General features: G+C 45.6%; 4 protein-coding genes across 8 annotated transcripts; 2 read left to right on the top strand and 2 right to left on the bottom strand.

Annotated features, from left to right (window-relative positions):
* Positions 1-1,310: 1,310 nt before the first annotated feature.
* On the bottom strand, positions 1,311-3,666 carry LOC117641619 (zinc finger protein 555-like). The gene is made up of 4 exons (XM_034379106.1): positions 3,325-3,666; positions 2,474-2,520; positions 2,243-2,403; positions 1,311-1,599 (listed from the first exon to the last, which is right to left on the bottom strand). The coding sequence occupies exons 1-4, from the start codon at positions 3,345-3,347 to the stop codon at positions 1,327-1,329; spliced, it is 504 nt and encodes a 167-aa protein (XP_034234997.1). The 5' UTR covers positions 3,348-3,666; the 3' UTR covers positions 1,311-1,326.
* Positions 3,667-4,125: 459 nt separating this feature from the next.
* Positions 4,126-6,718, top strand: LOC117640973. The gene is made up of 4 exons (XM_034378044.1): positions 4,126-4,373; positions 4,621-4,768; positions 4,850-4,992; positions 5,067-6,718. Exons 1-4 carry the CDS (start codon positions 4,307-4,309, stop codon positions 5,174-5,176), a joined length of 468 nt encoding a protein of 155 aa, XP_034233935.1. The 5' UTR covers positions 4,126-4,306; the 3' UTR covers positions 5,177-6,718.
* Positions 6,719-6,863: 145 nt separating this feature from the next.
* Positions 6,864-12,431, bottom strand: LOC117640972 (inosine-5'-monophosphate dehydrogenase 1b-like). Of its 2 annotated transcripts, XM_034378042.1 has the most exons (12): positions 12,289-12,431; positions 11,958-12,169; positions 9,988-10,036; positions 9,407-9,508; positions 9,196-9,324; positions 8,752-8,907; positions 8,264-8,551; positions 8,091-8,181; positions 7,773-8,012; positions 7,532-7,688; positions 7,313-7,456; positions 6,864-7,222 (listed from the first exon to the last, which is right to left on the bottom strand). In XM_034378042.1, exons 2-12 carry the CDS (start codon positions 12,053-12,055, stop codon positions 7,117-7,119), a joined length of 1,560 nt encoding a protein of 519 aa, XP_034233933.1. In that variant the 5' UTR covers positions 12,056-12,169; positions 12,289-12,431; the 3' UTR covers positions 6,864-7,116. The 2 variants fall into 2 exon arrangements, with proteins under 2 accessions (XP_034233933.1, XP_034233934.1); XM_034378043.1 differs by lacking the exon at positions 12,289-12,431 and having other exon boundaries at positions 11,958-12,282.
* A 162-nt stretch (positions 12,432-12,593) lies between these two features.
* LOC117640971 (60 kDa SS-A/Ro ribonucleoprotein-like) lies at positions 12,594-17,497 on the top strand. Of its 4 annotated transcripts, none has more exons than XM_034378038.1 (10): positions 12,594-12,740; positions 13,293-13,510; positions 13,627-13,813; positions 13,907-14,059; positions 14,136-14,353; positions 14,466-14,668; positions 14,753-14,879; positions 14,966-15,352; positions 15,426-15,601; positions 15,708-15,840. In XM_034378038.1, the coding sequence occupies exons 2-10, from the start codon at positions 13,307-13,309 to the stop codon at positions 15,838-15,840; spliced, it is 1,788 nt and encodes a 595-aa protein (XP_034233929.1). In that variant the 5' UTR covers positions 12,594-12,740; positions 13,293-13,306. The 4 variants fall into 4 exon arrangements, with proteins under 4 accessions (XP_034233929.1, XP_034233931.1, XP_034233932.1 ...); XM_034378040.1 differs by having other exon boundaries at positions 12,734-12,859; XM_034378041.1 differs by lacking the exon at positions 12,594-12,740 and adding an exon at positions 12,908-12,987.
* The last annotated feature ends 45 nt before the right edge of the window (positions 17,498-17,542 follow it).

Raw genomic sequence — 17,542 nt, 5'->3', positions numbered from 1 at the left:
AGTTTATGTCGCACAGACAAATATTTATCATTGTGTAAGGAGACTGTAAAGTGTTGTGTTTGCAGGTGTGCCTGCACTCCTAGAATCAGCTACATATCTTAATTAGCCCCTTGCGACTGGTATGCGTTCGGCGACAGCCATGTCAGTTGTGTGTCTTTCTTTCCTTCCTCTCTCTCTCTTTCGGTTCGTACGCCTTTTGTCCGAACAACACCGCCTATCTTCAAATTGTTATTAAATTACTCAGCTGCAACTTATGCTCAAACATTCTATTTGTACCTTGTGGGACTATTTTTAAGACTGTCCTCGACCAGAACCGTCTTCTTGTGTGTGTTTTATCCCCCTTCGTTGCCATTGCGAAGAACGTGACATGTTAAATTAGTTAGTGTGAAGAGTAATTATGTATCCTTAAATGTTATATATATATATATCTGCCCTGTTTTCAAGGCAGGAAGAATGAAAATGCTCAGCATGTAATCCTGTGAAACCCCTTCCTCTCAAGTTGTAATTAACTGATTCTTAATTGTTTATTAATTAACTGTTGCATGTTTATGTGTTCGTTTAAAAGTTAAGTTATTTTAATTTCGTTTTCAAGACGAATGGAAAATCCGTTCGCTTGTGCTTGGTATACAGGGAACATAAGTTGGTAGATCTTTAAGTATATATTGATTATGCCGTATTATGATTAACGTATATGTGTGAATTTCTAACTACGTAATGTACTAGACCAACTGTAGGTCACCTCTTGCCTCTTTCCCATCCTTCCCACGCAGGCATGATGTACTCTTTAGCCCCCGTCCTCTCCCCTCCTCTCGGCTCATTATGGGAGGTGGCCTTACACCAGCCCCCTTGTCTCGCACTCTCTTCCTGGCGTGAGGGGAGTTTCTACCCCCATACCTCCCGGATCCCAGAATTGGGGCATTCCCTCTCATCGTTTTGTGCCATGCCTGAGGTGCGAAGTTGTACATATCTATGTTGTACCTGTCTTTTTCCTGTGAATGTTGTTGTTTCTGTTTTTTGATGTTTGATTGTATATCCATGGACGTAAATACAAGGGGTTACCCACTCTGGTAATCGTGTGTGCACTTCGTCCGGTAATCATTGGTAATCCACACACCAAAACTGGCTAGATTCGCCGTTTTTATCGGATTTTGGGATTTTTCTTATGAAATAAGGCCAAAATGCTCTTAGCTGGCCAAAATTATGGAGTTTTTTGAGTTTGTAGGTAATTACTGGTAATCAGTAATCCTGTGTACACTCCTGAGCTGAGTGGTCAACCCCTTGCGTAAATACACAAAATAATAACGATGGAAGGCCTTTTTGCAAGCTTTATTCGTCGTCGTCCTGGGGCCGCTCCCGCTCCTCCCACACCTTGTCCCGGCGCTCGCGGCGCTGGAAGTCGTGTGCGTTGCGGTGCGCGTGCGAGGCCAGGGTGTGCCTCTCCAGGCCCAGCTTGTTGGAGTAGGCCATGCGGCACGGGCACAGGAAGCTCAGGTGGGTGGCCACGTGCTCCACGAAGGTGTCCTGCAGGCGGAACTCCGCGCCGCACTCACCGCACTCGAAGTTCTCGCCGGGCGGCGTCGGCTGCTTCCACATGCCGACCTGCGGGAACAAACGGGCACACGTCAGAGGTCTGTGTCAATCGGTGTCGCTGGAGGGCCTGCACTGTAAAAAATTCCGTACTTTTGTACGGAAATGGTACAGAAAAATATAGTACGGGGGTACGGAGAAAAGTACGGAACGTTCCGTACTTGCTCCATATGAACCCATGTAAATGGGTACGGAAAAAGAGTGCGGAACGAAGGCATTAAAATTATGCCCTTAAAGGGCGTAAACGATTTACGCCCTTAAATGGCATAATTCGTTAATGCCTTTGGGAAGGGCATTAAAATTTTGCTTGAAATTCCTATACCATTTACGCCCTTCCCAAGGGCATAAACGATTTATGCCCTTGAGAAGGGCGTAAAAGAGTATTTATGCCCTAAAGGGCATAATTTTTATGCCTTTGTTTTACCAGTGTAGTTGGCAAGTACGGACGGTCCAGGAAAACTATTGACCAGACATGTTCCGTACCTTTTCCGTACTTTTTTCTCACAGTGTGCTGTGGACTGATTTCGCACAGGGCGGCCGTCGGTCTGTCTCTCTCGCCCCCTGATGGGGCGCCCCATGAGTGCGAGAGAGACAGACCGACGAGAGCGGTGCTTGCTCGGGCTGCTGCAGCCTGCTGGCCAGCATGCTGGCCTACCTTCCTGCGCAGGTGGTACCACAGGTGTCTGTCGACGCTGCTCTGGCACAGGAACGAGCGGTCGCACTCCTCGCAGTAGTACGGCCGGACGTTGGGCTTCCCCAGGAAGTCGTTGGAGGGCTCGGGGAAGGCCGACTTGATCTTGCGGGCTATCTGCTCGCCTGGAACAGGAGCAGGGTTTACAGTGGGCCGGCCCGAGAGGCGCGATCGGCTCATGACACGCACACTCACCAGGCTTGGCGGGCTCGAGCGGAGGCTGCGTGTAGCGACGCACGCCACTGCGAACAAAGGGCGCAAGAAACGTCATGTTGGGGTGCAACTCTCGACTAGGCGACACGTGCACGGCGAGCCCCGGTGTGTACCACGGTGTGGCTGCCACGCCACGCCCTTGACATTGGCCGTGTCGACAGGGTCCCTGTGGGGCTGTCTAGGGCTGTCCGGCACGCGACCTTTGACTCGGCGGTGCAGCGTGCCAGCATGGTGCCAGGACCCCCCAACCCAACCCAACTCCCCCCCCTCCCTCCCCTCCCCCACAGCAGACGCCGAGGAATCCTACCCTCTCGCGCGGCGAACGCCGCAGGAAACAACAACAAGCAAAACTCCGAAACCGAATGATATGAACTGAAAATGGAAAGGTGTCACTACTTTCTCCCCCTTAAAGGATTGAGGCAAGTATCTTTCTGACCAAAAAATAGGGTGAAATTTTTGTGTTTTGCCGTTAAAGGATGGCATTTCTTCAAAGAAAACAAGGGTCAGCTCACAGATGTCTGATCTTTTCGGTAAAGTCACAGTTTTTTCGGCGTTACATTTGTGTATGGCCTTTCTTAGGCGATACTTTCTGTGTCGCCGAAAATGGGCGCGACGTCTCAGCCTCTGAATTTCGGAGTAAGGTGGGGCCGCCGACAGCGTCGGGACGGAAACACGCGAAAGACTCGGCGAACGACCTCCTCGCCTGGAAAATCTTGAAACGGCGACGAGGGTCGGCGTTCTGGAAGGAAGGGATGAAAGACGCTGCGACACTGGAGCGTCCGGCTTGCTAATCAAGGGCGGCCGAGGGCCGAGCGACGCTCAGCGACACTCACCCAGCGCGGCGTATCTCGTCCATGGCAAGACAACGAGGCTGTCGCCCCGAGGACTCGGCACTCGGAAGACTCGCTGGGACGGGCGGTACGAAGCGGCACCCTGTGGCACCCTGTGCGGACCGCGTCTTCTCACCGACTGTGGTCTAACGAGCCATGCGGCAGGAGCCAGAACAACACCGGTGGACCGATGCCGAGGGTCGTTTCCGTCGCCCTGTCTCTCTCGCACTCACAAACGCCCCGTGTGGGTGCGAGAGAGACAGAGCGATGAAAGCGCCTCTCGGCGTCGGCTTGCCAGTCCCTGTGGCACGCGCCGCGGCTTGCGCTGCTTGCGCCCATTCGCGGCTATTTGCGGTAACACACGACTCGCTTCTCGAGTGGAGTGACTCGAGGAGCGAGGAGGTGATTGAGCCACGCCCTCGGCCTTCTCGGCCTCGGCCGTGCCGCCTGCGACGTCGGCAACCCTAGCGTGCGCCGCGCACGCGTGTGCGGCGGGCTGGCCCACCCTGGGCTTGGCGGGCGGCGGCGGGCCGTCGTTCACAGGGCCTCTGGCCGCGAAGGCGCTCGCCGTTTATCTGTCGCTGATTCTCAGACAAAGAAAGTACGGCAGTAAGAGGCGGAAAACGGGATCAAAAGACTTTCTCAAAATTCATGCCATGTTCGTAGTTTCAGCCGCTGCAGCAACGGCGTCGTGCTTTGGACGCGATTTCAGATTCGCGCGCCGCGCTGGCGCACCGTTATGCGAAGTCCGCTCTATTCGCAGAATATCCGTTATTCACACACCGCTTTGCGGTTGCGGCGGTTGTTGCAGTCGCGGTTCATTTCTTGCTCTGCCCGCCCAGTCAGAAAGTGCTTTGGTGTCCAGTGCCCTTCCACTTGCTTACATTCTGTGTCCTGTCGTGTCTTAACTTAGAATCAGAAACCTATATTTTTTTAAGCAGAATCTCATTCTTTTCTTGTTTCCTCCGTCTGGAAATTTTAAGTCATGTGGAACATTCGGACTTTGTCTGCGTTCATCGTGGTGGTGACATTTTCGGTGCCTGCTTATTCTTGTAAGTTTATTTAACTATTCTATCATACTAGTTTTTGAAAGGTAGTCTAGATCTCGTTGAATGTTTTCTCAGTACAGAGGTGTTGATTTTCAAAATTAACACTCTGCCAACATTTACTTTTCCAATGTATAGGTTAGGTGTCAAACTGTCAAATTCATTCTTTGTCCATTGATGTGCCTCTTTCATAGTATCTTATAGTGGTTATTATTTCTTATTCATATTAATTTCCCTTTTTATGTCTGAACAGCTGCCCTTGAGACACAAGAATGTTCACTGATGACACTTCCCAGTGGCATGAGACTGCACTGTCCAGACCCGAAAGAACCGGAGAAGACTGATTGTTGCTATGACAAAGAGACACCAGTGTGTTGCCTCATGGACAAGGAGGGCCAAAAGTAAGTTACTGTATTACTTGATGAGGGGATGGTAAAAAATATAAACTGTATTTGATATTCTCAAATCCGATTTGGTTTCAGGCTGGTGATGATAGTTGCTTTGTCTGTCATAAGCTCCTGTTTTATACTGACAGTTTTGGTCATAGTCTGTTGCTTCTGTCCCAAGTGTTTGCTTTATGATGCCTGCCGAGCAAAATACACACGAGGAGAAATTATTGCTTACAGTAAGTTGCTCTTCAATTCTCAACTCCCCTTTGTTCAACAGGCAATTTTTAATATTGTTATTCCCTTATTTCAGCAAAAGAAGAAGAGATGGCTTTGAATTCTACTATGCCGTATGAAGACCAAACTGAGAAATCAAGTTACAGCACCCAAACTATAAAAATCAAACCAATAGCTGATGTATGAACACTGCGGTTCTTTCATATTGTTTTGTAATGGTTTTGTTGAAGCTGAGTCTGGGTACTTGAACTCCCTCCATTCCCTCCAGTGTTATTTTATTTATTTTTTCTTTGTCAGTATTCCTACTAAGTAACTATTTATTTTTATTTCTTGATTCTTTAATTTTTACTTCTTTGATCTCTTATTCCCTTTTTATTTTTTTGTCTGGTAGGGAGGTCTGTATTAATAATTTTTTTTCACAATGTAATTAGCTATTTATCTTCATGTCTAAAATATTGTGTCTTCTGTGGCATGTTTTACTGGTTTTACATATAAGGACTGTGCATCAAGTCCACTATACAATCATTAATCTGGTGTGCATTTGATATGGTTGTGACATCTCCTGGGGCATGCATTTTAATGCTCTTCTCCATAAATTTTCTGTAGTTTAATGCAGGCTTGCTTTTGTATTCGTTTTTGACACCATGAAACAATTTTGTACAATTTTTATCTCTACTGTTAAATTAGAATGTAAACTCAGACCCCACAACTGTGTGACTTCCAAGCTTTGGAACTTTTTTCCAAAGCAACTGAAGTCTTATTGCAGTATTCTATTTTGTAAGTGGACCTATGCTTTGGAGTTTATATTGAGGTTTATCTTAACAAAACCTCTGAGACTTTTTTTGTCCCTTCTCCAAAGCCTCCTAAACATATTTTTCATACACAATGAGTTAGTAAGCTAGCTCACGAGTCTGCTTTTTTGTATCCCTCTAGTATAAGTAATGGAAACTTGTGTTCACCTTCATTGGAAGGCTTTTGCAAAGTTTGATAAGCTAGACATAATAATCTGCCTGGCCTGAGCTTATATTCGTTATTATTATGTGATGTCTTCTGAAAAAGAAACATTGTGATTGTAGATGATATAGTTGTAAAGAATCATATGTAATTTTTACTTGGCATGAAAGCCTTTTACTTTTGTAAATTTTTGTATTGTCCAGCCCAGTTCTTGCCTACATGAAACTTTGTATGTGAAACTTTTAGTGTAAGTTCTGTGCAGCTGTTCTGATATCTGTCAGATGTTGCTGTTTCTAGTCAAGAGTAAGTTGGTACAAAAACGTTTTCTATGCATAAGGATCATTTAATGAGCAAAATAGTTTTAATTTTCTCAGCCTAAGTTTGTTATTTTAACAACTTCACACTGCATGCAATGTCCAAAATCACTTTTCTTTTCATCATCTCAAGAAAGCAGCTATAGCTTCTATATTGAACTCAATTTGCTTTGTCGCCTTGTACTATAACAGCCAATATGTTTTGTTTAAAATGTAGTCGTCCAAATCTCAGTACTCAGCTTCAGTTGAGTACACGGCTGATTTTAATTTAGTGTGGACGTGCCAAATCCAGTTAATGTAATGGTATTATGAGCTGCACATGTAATTGCCAATGAGTGTTTAGGGCAACATTTTAGTGCCAAACTTGTACCGTCCAGGGTCTCTGAAGTAGTAGTGCTTCAACTTCTTCAACCCTTCAGTGTTAATGCTTCTTTTTGAAATAAAACAATAACCAACGTAATGTGAGTTGATTAGTATCCTATCCAACACTTGGAAGATCAAGGAAACATTTAAGTACATTTAACTAGAATAATAGATTTTATTGATCATCAATACTGCAATATGAAGAGCACATTGAAGTCACCAGGTTTAACTTAATTTGGTTGAATTTGAAACTATTGATTATGGTCCCTTCAATAGCAAAGCTTTTTTTTTTGATTAAAAAGAAACATAAAATCCTCAAATTAAAATTATCTAAAACAACATAATGCACATTTCAAAATATGTAAATCAACCACATCACATGATTTGTCACTAAGTTCTAATAAAGTCAATACCGGAGTTCATAAAAAATCACATAACTAGAAACCTAGTTCAATCGCGTACATCATTACGCAAATTATTAGAGTCCTTTGAATGTCAGAATAGGCGCTTTTCATAAGAGAACAGGCTGTGAACATTGCCTTCTTGCTGGGCAGAGTTTGAACGTCGCTCCAACTTGAGTTCTCCAGAATACATCATGGACCTAGAAAGGTGGAATAGAAACAGATCATAAAAATGCTTCAACCCTCTTATTCTAAAGCACACCTAAGCATTAAAACATAAGACCCCTCACCTCAGGGCTGAAAGGCTTCGAGATCCAATGTCCTGGCATCCATGTCTGATACCGCATGTGAGGTAAGGTAGGAACCGTCGCACTGATCCCTTGTCAACGATAGCACCACTAACACCTTGAGCTACTTTTAACTTGTCCAATTCACTGTAAATAATAACCAAACATGACCACAGCACTGAAAATTATTTAAAAAAAAGTAATAACTTAATATTTACTTACTTATGGAAGTAACGGTCCATGGCCGCTCCCTTAGCATCCTTGCGGTTCATGGCCTCCAAACTACCCATGCCTCGGTATTTCTTCAGTCTAACACCATCAGAGAAATAGTATTCTCCAGGAGCTTCAGAGGTACCAGCTAACAAGGAGCCCATCATAACTGGAAGTAGAAAACACTTGTAAATTGCCCGAGGAAATGATTGGAAACACAGGACTCAGCTTAAAGTTAGGCTGAAAGTCTTACCTGTCGAAGCACCTAAAGAAAGGGCCTTAATGATATGTCCTACATACTGGATGCCACCATCGGCTATTACAGGAACACCAAATCGTCTGGCATACTCTGCTACCTTGTAGACAGCAGTACCCTGAGGCCTACCCACAGCCATGACTTCTTGTGTTATACAGATAGAGCCTGAGCCCATACCTACACGAAGACCATCAACACCAGCATCAATGAGATTCTTTGCTTGGGCTGCTGTCACAACTGTAAAAAACGAAGACGAAATGTGTTATGTGACAAGTACAAAAAGTTAGAAGTGCTTTAGTTCGGAAAAGTCCTTACCATTCCCTCCTACCACTTGAAGTTCGGGATAGTTTTGTTTAATAAACCTAATCATATCAATTTGGTAAGTAGAGTTTCCTTGAGAAGAATCCTACAGAAAAGAAGATTTAAAAAATTAATTCAAAACAACATTTCAGATAAGAAATTTACTTATCTCAATAGGACTAACTTACAAGCACGACGACATCCACTCCAGCAGCAGCAAGAAGACGTAGTCTTTCTTTGTCATTTTCCCTGGTACCAATGGCTGCACCAACTAATAGCTGTTTGTTGTCATCCTTGCTAGCATCTGGGTAGCTGCGGGCTTTCTTCAAATCAGTTCTAGCAATTAATGCAACTAACTCATCAGCATCATTGACTATAGGTAATTTGCCCTTCTTTGACTTTTCGAGGATATCATTAGCTTCTGTTAAGGTTACTCCAGCGGATGCCACAACAAGATCTTCCCTTTTGGTCATGACCTGCAATGGTTCCTGACAATTAGACAGGCGTTTAAATGCCAATCAAAGCATAGCAAAAAGCAACAAGCATCATCAAAAATGATTGACAAGACCCCAACAGTACAGGCTGCTAAGCAAAATTGTGCGAGAGGAATGTCAATTGGATTGGTGGGTGCAAGCTAGAGACGAGCCAGAAGCTTTAGGTCATTGAATTCACTCACATTTCCAAGCTTGATGTTCTGGTTTGTCTTTCCTTCCAAGAAGTCTATGTCACGAGAAGTGACCATACCTAATAGCTTGCCACCTAATTTTCCTGTGTTTGTCACTGGGATACCACAGAAGCCATGTTCTTTCTTTGTTTCAAAAACATCACTCACCTAGTAAAGCAAATAAACATGTAACATAATTAGAGCAATAAATTGATTTGGCAAAAACAAAAAGTTTTAGCAATACATGTTTATTATTAAGGTTGGCTTCAATTGAGGGGTCAAAACTCAAGGATTGGCATGCTAGTAAAGAGGAAATATAAATTGCTACTACTCTGGGAACAAAAGTGAAAAATTATATACACTAATGAGAGGAAAGGAGAAATAGAGGGAAAAAAGGGGAGGGGGGACAGCTACAGGTAATATTCAAAACAGGAAAATTATTAATTAATTACTTACAAGATTATCAGGTTTCAGAACCACTGGGTCTCGAATGAATCCATGCTTGTACTTTTTAACTTTGTTTACTTCATTGGCCTGATACTCTGGTGTGCAGTTATGATGGATGAAGCCAATGCCACCACATAGCTAAAAAAAATAAAAATAAAAAAACAAAAAATAAAAAAAAACATGCAAGCAATTGTCATATTATACCCAGCTGGTGACTTACAGCCATAGCAATTGCCATTTCCGATTCGGTAACAGTGTCCATCGGGGAAGAGACCAACGGGGCCTTCAAGGTGATCTTCTTGGTAAGAGCCGAGGTGAGATCCTGCAACACGAAACAATGTTAGAATTGAGTCAGCACAAACACACCCTTAGGAAACAAAACGACAGTCCCGAAACATCTCGGTGAGCCTCCTCACAGGTGGCCTTGAGACGACCGCCCCGCCCCGCCCCGCGAGGCAAGGCCAGCCCCTGGCCTTCCCCACCGCCCTTCCCGCGACCACCGCGACCCGCCCCACCTATCGACCATGCGTCAGGCGGGAGCGTCATAGGGGTAGCGCCGGGGAGGCGCGGGTCCAGCGTCCAGCGCTCTCCCTTGCCGTCGGGCCGTCGCGGGTTCGAATACCACCGGCCCAGCGTACGTCCCGCGCGTAATCGCAAGTTTACGTCACGGCGAATCCGAAACGCTGCGCGCCGCGCGTCTCTGGTGGTCTACTGCACGCACCGCCGGGCCATGGCCCAATCACGGCGCGCATCTCGTTATCAGGGAAAAGGAGGAGGGGGAGGGGGCACTACTCTACTCACCACTTCGTCGGCGGAGAAGTCAATAAATCCGGGCAGAATGATGAAGTCACTGCAACAGGCAAACAAACGTGTCAAACAAACAGGCAGCATTAGCAGGGTCTTTCGACCAACAAGTCTCCGGGGGGGGGGGGGGGGGGGAGACCGCGTGCCCTTCACTGGTGGTCCTGCAGGCCTCCCAGGCCGCGGGGAAGCCCAGAAGCGCAGAAGGGCTGCGCCATGGCTGGGGCTGGCCCTGGGTGAGCCGATTAGGGGAAGGACGACCGCGTGTCCGCGTCCACGTCAACGCCACCAACGACATGACGCAGAGCTGCCCTTCGAGGCCCACGCCCAGTCGCGGGAATCGAGAGGCCGAGAGGCAGCCGCATCGGCGTCTAATCCTTCCCTAGTAACCGTGCGGTAACTAGTCGCAGCCTTGGAATCCAAGGAGCACGCGCGATCAGCCGTCCTGACATTCCTGAACCACTTACATAACCGGCCAAGTTCCAGGATGACAAACACCGACCTCGAACCCCCCTCCCTCCTCCTGCTCCTTCCGTGGTCAGTACAGCTCCGCGTAGAGGAGGTCTGCTCTGTCTGTCTCCAAGCCTCCTGGACTCGACTCCCTGCTCCACGGCTCACCGCAGGAAAGGGAAGGGAATGGAATGAGAGGTGTCGGATAGCAGACATCCTGCTGAGGAATTCTTTGGAATCAGTTGGCTCTGACCGGGCTAGCCAGCCAGGCTTGTTGAGCCTGCAGACGTCTTCCGAGCACTGCTTTCGTGGCTCTGTCTCTCTCGCACTTACACGGGACGCCCCATGAGTGCGGGAGAGACAGAGCGACGAAAGCGGGGCTCGAAATGAGCCTGCAGGGCTCGGTTCCCTCGGCTCGGTCCTCGCGGTCAGTGGCCGGCCCTCCCGCCACCATCCTTGTTTTGCTCAGGCATGAGTGATCGCCGGTAAGGCCAGTAAGGCGACCTGGCCGGCTGGCTGCTGAGGCCGGTTATTTATATCCCGGCGCGATGGAGACACCCACCTCCCTCCTCTCCCCCGACCCGAGGATAGCGGCCCGATAGCGGCCATAGCGGCCTGGAGCCGACAGGGCCGCGCGGAAGGGATTTACATAATCACGAGAGCGCTCAGCTCTCACGCCATTGTAGAATTTCGATGACATTCAGACGCAAATCAAATTAGACACATTGGCCAGTTCGAAAATAACAGGAGAAAAAACAGCGGACGAAAACAGCGTCAAGGCCCCGGGTGCACCACGACAGTTGTAACACCATCAAAGGAGACAGCTCAGTAGGGCTTCCCTGCTCAGCTGGCTGTGGCTAGCCTTCGAAGTGTACACGAGCGGCACAAGATGAGGGCTCTCCCTCTCCCTGCTGCAGCAGAGGAGTAAAGGACCAAACCAGCATGTACAAGTTTTCCTCCCTCCTCCCCCTCTGCAGCTGGTCTGGAAACTGCCACTAGTTGCAACCCTGGATTAACCCCATCCCCAAGACCTCGCATCACATGGTCAGTCCCACGGGTCCAGCCGATTCCCAGAAGCTCCCCGGGGGTGCCCCACCGTTTCCAAGAGACGTCCTGTAAACACGTCGGGTTTTCTGGGATTCGTAATCGGTTCTGAGTCTCAGGGTGCAGGTTTGCCCGGCCCCAAGGGAGAAGGCAAGGCAGAGTCGGGGTTCGTCCAGGAGGGGGTTGCACCCAATGGCACCCCACCCCACCCACCCCCGCGCCACGGCTCGGGGCCGCGACGAGGGGTGGCAGCGCAGGCGGGACCCGCCCCAGTGGCCAGACACCCCTCCCCCTCCCCCGGCCCGCGTACGACGCACACCGACGTCGTCGCGGACCTCAATCGAAGCCCCATGGCCCCCGCGACGTGCTCGTCAACACGGGTCGGGGCGACGGGCTGGTCCCTAACCTCACTCCCACGCGCACCACGCGCCGCAGCAACACCAGAAAGCGCACCCTGTGCGTGCTTTAAGACTCACTTGTAGGTGAGGCCGTCGCCGCTGCTGAAGAGCTGTGCGCCGGTCAGGCCGTCCTCGGGCACGTAGCCAGTGCCGCCGCAGATCAGGTAGTCGGCCATGCTACTCAAGGCGGAGGGCTGCACAGCTGACTGGGAAGCTGGGCTGTAGGCTCGGCTGCTGGCGATGTGCGACGCCGTGGGTAGGCTTTGCGGGGACGCTGCGCGATGATGCTCCTGAAACGGGCAGGTGTCGGTTACGGCGGGTATCACCAGAGCGAAGGAGCCAGGGCCCGCGACTGGCGGTCCTTCCTTTCCCACACGTGCAGCTGCGGCACTGCAGTCACCGTCCGCACCTGTCAAAAGCACGAGCAGCACAGAGTTGCTGCAAAGCGCGAGCCTCGCGACCCGAGCCGCTACGGCGCACGCCGCGCTCGCGCTGCGTTCGGGCGGTCGTCCGGGGGGTTCGGCCAGGTTCGGCTCCACTTCGGGTGGCCCGGAAATGGCCTTTCGCGAGTCTAGCTGCACAAAGCCGCGAAACACAAAGGCAGATTCAAATCGGGGAGGGTGAAAGGAGGAAAGGCTGCGAAATGTGGGGAAGAAACACGTGCGTGACTCCTTGGGATTGAAGTGAATAAGTGGATATGTGTTTGACGGGCGCAGTTTCTCCCAGTCGCGTGGGACTTGTGACGAATGCCGTGCAACCCTAACTGAACCGCACTGTACTAGCGGCGTAGTCTGCCTAGTCTCGCGCAAGGGCACCTCCACAGTGGCAGACGAGATCGAGCTTGTGTGTGCATCGTGAGTTGTAAGTCAAGTTATTTACATCAAATTCTTGTTTCAAATTCTTGTTATCAAAGGCTGCATCGTGTTGAAACGAACGTATCCTAGTTTGTCAAGGAGCGTTCAGAGTTTTTCAAATTGAATGTAATGGCATCAACTTTTTGAAACCAATCTTTCTTTTCAATCTGTGTGCGACAGCTCCCCGCCACTAGACACAAAATCGTATTGGATAACGTATTTCGTCCAATATTGTTTATTAAATTTTAGTAATAGTACGTTGTTTAATAATCTTTTAGTTCTTATTGATCAACCCGATAGTTATCCCAAATAGACGTTTAAGCTTGGGTCCATGATAGATCGAGTTGTTGTCCTTAACCAAGCCAAAAATCTTGGACCATGTTTTCTTTTTCAAATCATGATTTTGTACAGTTGGAGTCTTCAAAAGATCTCCCCTGGGCCATTGATACTTTTTCTTAGTACTTTCAAATTTTATTTGGCGTACTTTTTTATTTGATTTGACTTGTGTTCATCCACATTTGAGATACCAATCCACATTGCTTGGGATGTATTGTTGCAGATCAAACCTTCAACATGAGTGACACTCCAAAGGCTCAGCCTCCAGCTGAGGTTCGTTTGAAACGATTTCTTCATTATGGCTCGGAGTCAGCTGTATGTGTCCCTGGAGATCGAGAGTTCCTCAAGTGTTTTTTGATGGAGAACCTTCCTTCTATCGAGGAAATGTTAGCTGATTGCCCTCCTGAGAAGCAAGGCGATGCTGTTAATCACATTATGAAGGTAAGCTTAAACTAGATTGGATCCATTGTAAATAATATTATTGTCAGTAAACCTTGATGAGATGTGCATTGGAACTGTCAGTGCTTTACAAAGAAGCTTTATCTGTCTTTTTTAAGGCCTTTATGGATGGTTACTCCGGATACCCAGAATGCTTGATATTTGCCTTGGCAGTGTGTGCTTGTCAGAAGACAAGTGAGCGGTTGCGTTCTCAAGCATACAATGCCCTGAAAACTGTCTGTAAAACACCAAAGGACATTTTCCTTTTTGTATCCTTCACCAAAAAACTTTCTGCTCCGCATAAAGGTATTAGGCTGGATCATGTTTTTCATTTAAGGTAATTTAGCTTCTTGTGAAAAAAATGAAATAAACCTGATGGTTGAAATTCTTATTTATCAGGCCATGGAAATGGGTGGCGAAATGCGCTGACTCAATGGTACCTAAGCAAAGAACCCATGGACATGGCTGCTAGTGTATCACTTTTTCGTGGATTTTATGGTTTCACCCACAAAGACCTTTTTAGACTTTGCCACATTAAGGCAGAAGACAAAGGTTTGTATTCTGGATTATTATTTTTGGTTACGTTGTGTTGACTGAATTAAATAAGCACTATTTCATTGTATTTCAGTAAAGGGCGCAATTGTTCAGTATGTCATGAAAGGTCTTGAGGCATCTAAAATGACTTTTGACAAGGAGGATGATCCGACTATCCAGCAAGTGTTTTCTTATCTTCAAATTGTAGAAGAAATTAAACATCAAACTGATGTGCAGGCATCTGCCCGGCTCATAGAACTGCACAACTTGCCAATTGTTGTAGTGCCTGCCCACAATGTGAAATCACCTGAAGTATGTATCTTTTCTTATAGATTAAAGAAGATATTGAAGTGGTCAGCTATTTCTATTGTTGTTCTTTTTCAACTCTCAAATTCTAAGAATTCTTCGTGTTTTTGCTTTGCAGGTATGGATAGCTGCGGTGCCAAACATGCCTCTTGGTGAATTGCTTGATAACCTAGTGCGTCTTAGTTGCGCTGGTCTCTTGAAGTCTGGGCCGCTTGAACAAAAAATCGTAGACCGCCTTCTTGACCAAACAGCTATTGTTGAGTCTCATTTACACCCCACTCAAGTATACTGTGCCATGAAACGTTACGAATGTCATGCAAAGTAAGTGTGTCAAATGTGGTCAAATGTGAAGGAACGCAGCAATGTGCCTCAAAAGTAGTCTAAAACAAAAAAAAATTGTTTCAGGAATACTCATGAGTTCATGGAGAAGTTAATTAAAATGAAAAAGGTTGAAAAAGAGTTGAAACCAGCTCCAAAACCAAGTACTAAGATACTTGATGCCCTTAACCACCTGCTCAATTCTACTCTAAAGGTTAGAGGATCGACTTTGTGTTTGTGCTTTTGGTTCAGTTCTTGACTTGACTTTGAACTATTATTGAACAATGATTTTATTTGCAGTTGCTGGTGCCAACTGGTAAGCGGTATCTTGTCGCAATTGATCTGTCTCACAACATGAAATCTTGGCATTGTAATGGAGCGCGAGATGTGGCACCAGCTATGGCTGCAACCCTTTTGGCGCTCAGCCTTCTTCATGCAGAGCGAGAAGTGACTGTTGTTGCTTTCCCTGCACTCCCTGGTGCCCCTCCCGAAAAAGAGCTTATTGACCCTGTTAATCCTGTTGTGCAAGCTTTTATTCCTGTTGAGCAAGCTGTTAATCGCAGAGCCAAAAAGCAGAGAACTGCGGGCCCAATTCATCCTCGCAAAACTTCGTTGGAGCCCATGGTTCCATTGACACTTGAGAAGGATGTATCTATTGCTGACAATCTGGCGAAGATGATGTCTGAGGTAAAACAATTCAGAGACTCATGTGTAAAGGACCATGTTAAGTGCAGGGTTATGATTTTTTATGCTTTTGCAGTCTTTACATGGCCCAGTGGAGGTTTGTCAACCTATGGTATGGGCTCAGCAAAGTAAAAAGCCAATTGATGTGTTCATTGTGCTTACCGACTATGTAACACCTCGTAAACGGGCATTCAAGGACCCTGCCATTGCTCTGCAGGAATACCGCCAGCAGATGAACCTGCCTCAAACAAAGTAAGTGCTAGTCTATGGAAACAAAACCTGACTGTGTTTGTCCTTATGATTATGTGTTTGAGTGTGTACTTTGGATTCCTTTTCATTGTTTCCAACTTATTTTCAGATTGATCACTTGTGCTCTCGCATCAAATGAATTGAATGTTGCTGCAGCAAATGATGCAGGCATGTTGGATATTGTTGGATTTAATGGAAAAGTGGCTCGAATAATTGAAGCATTTTCTCGTGGAGCCTTTTAATATCTAGTTTTGCTCTTGTATTGTAATTTTACTTTGATCATAGGTCCCTAGCATACAGCATTTGGCTGAATATTTTAGCTATATGATATTGACATAGTGTGAACATGAGCAATAATATTTACTGTAAAAGTGTTAGTTTCAGTGTCCATGACGAACTCTGGCCCTAATAGCTTTCTGAACTTGACTGAGCTCACTATTCAAATTTACCATAATGGATTTTGTGCCGCAAAGGAAAGTGAAACCTTGATGCAAAGGACCTCGTTGTGTAATATTAATAACCGTATAAACCTTTCCCTAAAACCAAGGTTGAACTATGTTTAATTGAACATTTCTTTTTAAAATAACAGTCAAATTCTTAGTTCTGAATCAATTGAATTACTGTTTTATAGTTATGCTGTCCTGAGTTTTACTTCTTGAGTAGTAAAACATAATGAAAACAATGAGTCATGTTTGTTATTTATGTATCAATAACTTAATGTTCATAATGAAGCAGAAGTTTACAAAATATTTATTTCTTGTTTATTTTGTTTTGCATGTCTTTAACAGTCTACTTAAAACGCCATACTCTTTTTCTGTTTTGTGCATCCAGTGCAACTTATTGTTTGCTTTTTTTCTATTTTTGTATTTCTGTTTAGTGTCTAATAATGTGTATTTGCATTTTGTGTGACTAAGGTGAAATTTTTCATTCCTTATGCCTGTTAACTTGCATTGCAAACTACAAATTAAATTATCTCTTTGTTTAATTGTAAGCTATATGCAAAAGTCTGAATACTATTTTCAACCACATTTGTCATAGATTTTTGTGATATTGTTTTTAGTCTAATCAAATCTGTTAGCCAAAGCAGTTCAATCAAGTGACTGTGATTTGGAACACTGCAGCTGTAGGACAGTCTGGAAGAAATATTTCCTCATGCTTTAAGTGTTACAGTTTATGTAAGTCTAGTTTCAGTTGTGGCAAAGATGATAAACTCATCTTCATCTCTTTATTTTTATACCAGGACAAATAATGGTTTAAATGAGCTTTCTTGCCCGACTTGATGTGTTTGTACCTATTGGTTCCTGATTTTCTAAGGTAGAAGTTTACCTTTGTTTGACCTTATCTGATAAGCACTTGGCAAGGATCAAGAATGTTTTATGCTGGACATTCTTTTGGTGTTCCCCTCCTGTTTTGTTGTCAGTTTTAGCATCATTTCTCTCTGGCTCTATGAATCCGAAAAAGTTAGCTCAGCTTTATTCAAATTTTTTCTGCTTGCACTCCATAGTTAGTAGTTGTGGTTTTGGTACCTATGCTAATGTTTCACATTAATTCATTTAAGATTCTGGTAAACAAATTTCATGTTTTCCAGAGCCTGGTGCCTAGCCTGAACTAAATTGAAGTTCAATTTGATTGCAAAACATTAACCAACCATGCCTTGAACTTTTTTGTTTTAAGGGTGTGGGCAGCCTTTCTCATGTACACAAATGAGGTAGATGTTTTATGCATTTCAGCAAACTGTGAGATAACAAGCTGTGATTGACTCAGAGTATTATAATTCGATTAGCTGTATTTTTTCTTTTCTTGAAGTATGGTACATTTAAATTTAAAAAAAAAAAGAACTTGCTCTGAAATGCTCTCTGACCTTGTGACACATTGTTATTTTCTTGCTTAATAAAAGTTGTGAAATTACTCATCGTTTTGGTTGTTGCGATTCTCCTAAACCTA

Source organism: Thrips palmi, unplaced genomic scaffold, assembly GCF_012932325.1.
Source record: "Thrips palmi isolate BJ-2018 unplaced genomic scaffold, TpBJ-2018v1 HiC_scaffold_15, whole genome shotgun sequence".
Lineage (NCBI taxonomy): Eukaryota > Metazoa > Arthropoda > Insecta > Thysanoptera > Thripidae > Thrips > Thrips palmi.
This window is presented reverse-complemented; position numbering and strand designations above follow the sequence as displayed.

Excerpts from the sequence above, each read along its gene's own strand:
- LOC117640972 (XM_034378042.1), bottom strand. The coding sequence starts at position 12,055 with ATGGCCGACTACCTGATCTGCGGCGGCACTGGCTACGTGCCCGAGGAC. Across the intron at positions 9,509-9,987 it reads ACTTCTCCGCCGACGAAGTG|GATCTCACCTCGGCTCTTAC; the intron begins GTGAGTAGAGTA and ends TTCGTGTTGCAG. Across the intron at positions 8,908-9,195 it reads TTCTGAAACCTGATAATCTT|GTGAGTGATGTTTTTGAAAC; the intron begins GTAAGTAATTAA and ends TTGCTTTACTAG.
- LOC117640973 (XM_034378044.1), top strand. The coding sequence starts at position 4,307 with ATGTGGAACATTCGGACTTTGTCTGCGTTCATCGTGGTGGTGACATTT. Across the intron at positions 4,374-4,620 it reads TTCGGTGCCTGCTTATTCTT|CTGCCCTTGAGACACAAGAA; the intron begins GTAAGTTTATTT and ends ATGTCTGAACAG. Across the intron at positions 4,769-4,849 it reads ATGGACAAGGAGGGCCAAAA|GCTGGTGATGATAGTTGCTT; the intron begins GTAAGTTACTGT and ends ATTTGGTTTCAG.
- LOC117640971 (XM_034378037.1), top strand. The coding sequence starts at position 13,065 with ATGATAGATCGAGTTGTTGTCCTTAACCAAGCCAAAAATCTTGGACCA. Across the intron at positions 13,511-13,626 it reads CTGTTAATCACATTATGAAG|GCCTTTATGGATGGTTACTC; the intron begins GTAAGCTTAAAC and ends GTCTTTTTTAAG. Across the intron at positions 14,060-14,135 it reads CATTAAGGCAGAAGACAAAG|TAAAGGGCGCAATTGTTCAG; the intron begins GTTTGTATTCTG and ends ATTGTATTTCAG.
- LOC117641619 (XM_034379106.1), bottom strand. The coding sequence starts at position 3,347 with ATGGACGAGATACGCCGCGCTGG. Across the intron at positions 2,521-3,324 it reads GACGAGATACGCCGCGCTGG|TGGCGTGCGTCGCTACACGC; the intron begins GTGAGTGTCGCT and ends CTTTGTTCGCAG. Across the intron at positions 2,404-2,473 it reads GCTCGAGCCCGCCAAGCCTG|GCGAGCAGATAGCCCGCAAG; the intron begins GTGAGTGTGCGT and ends CTCCTGTTCCAG.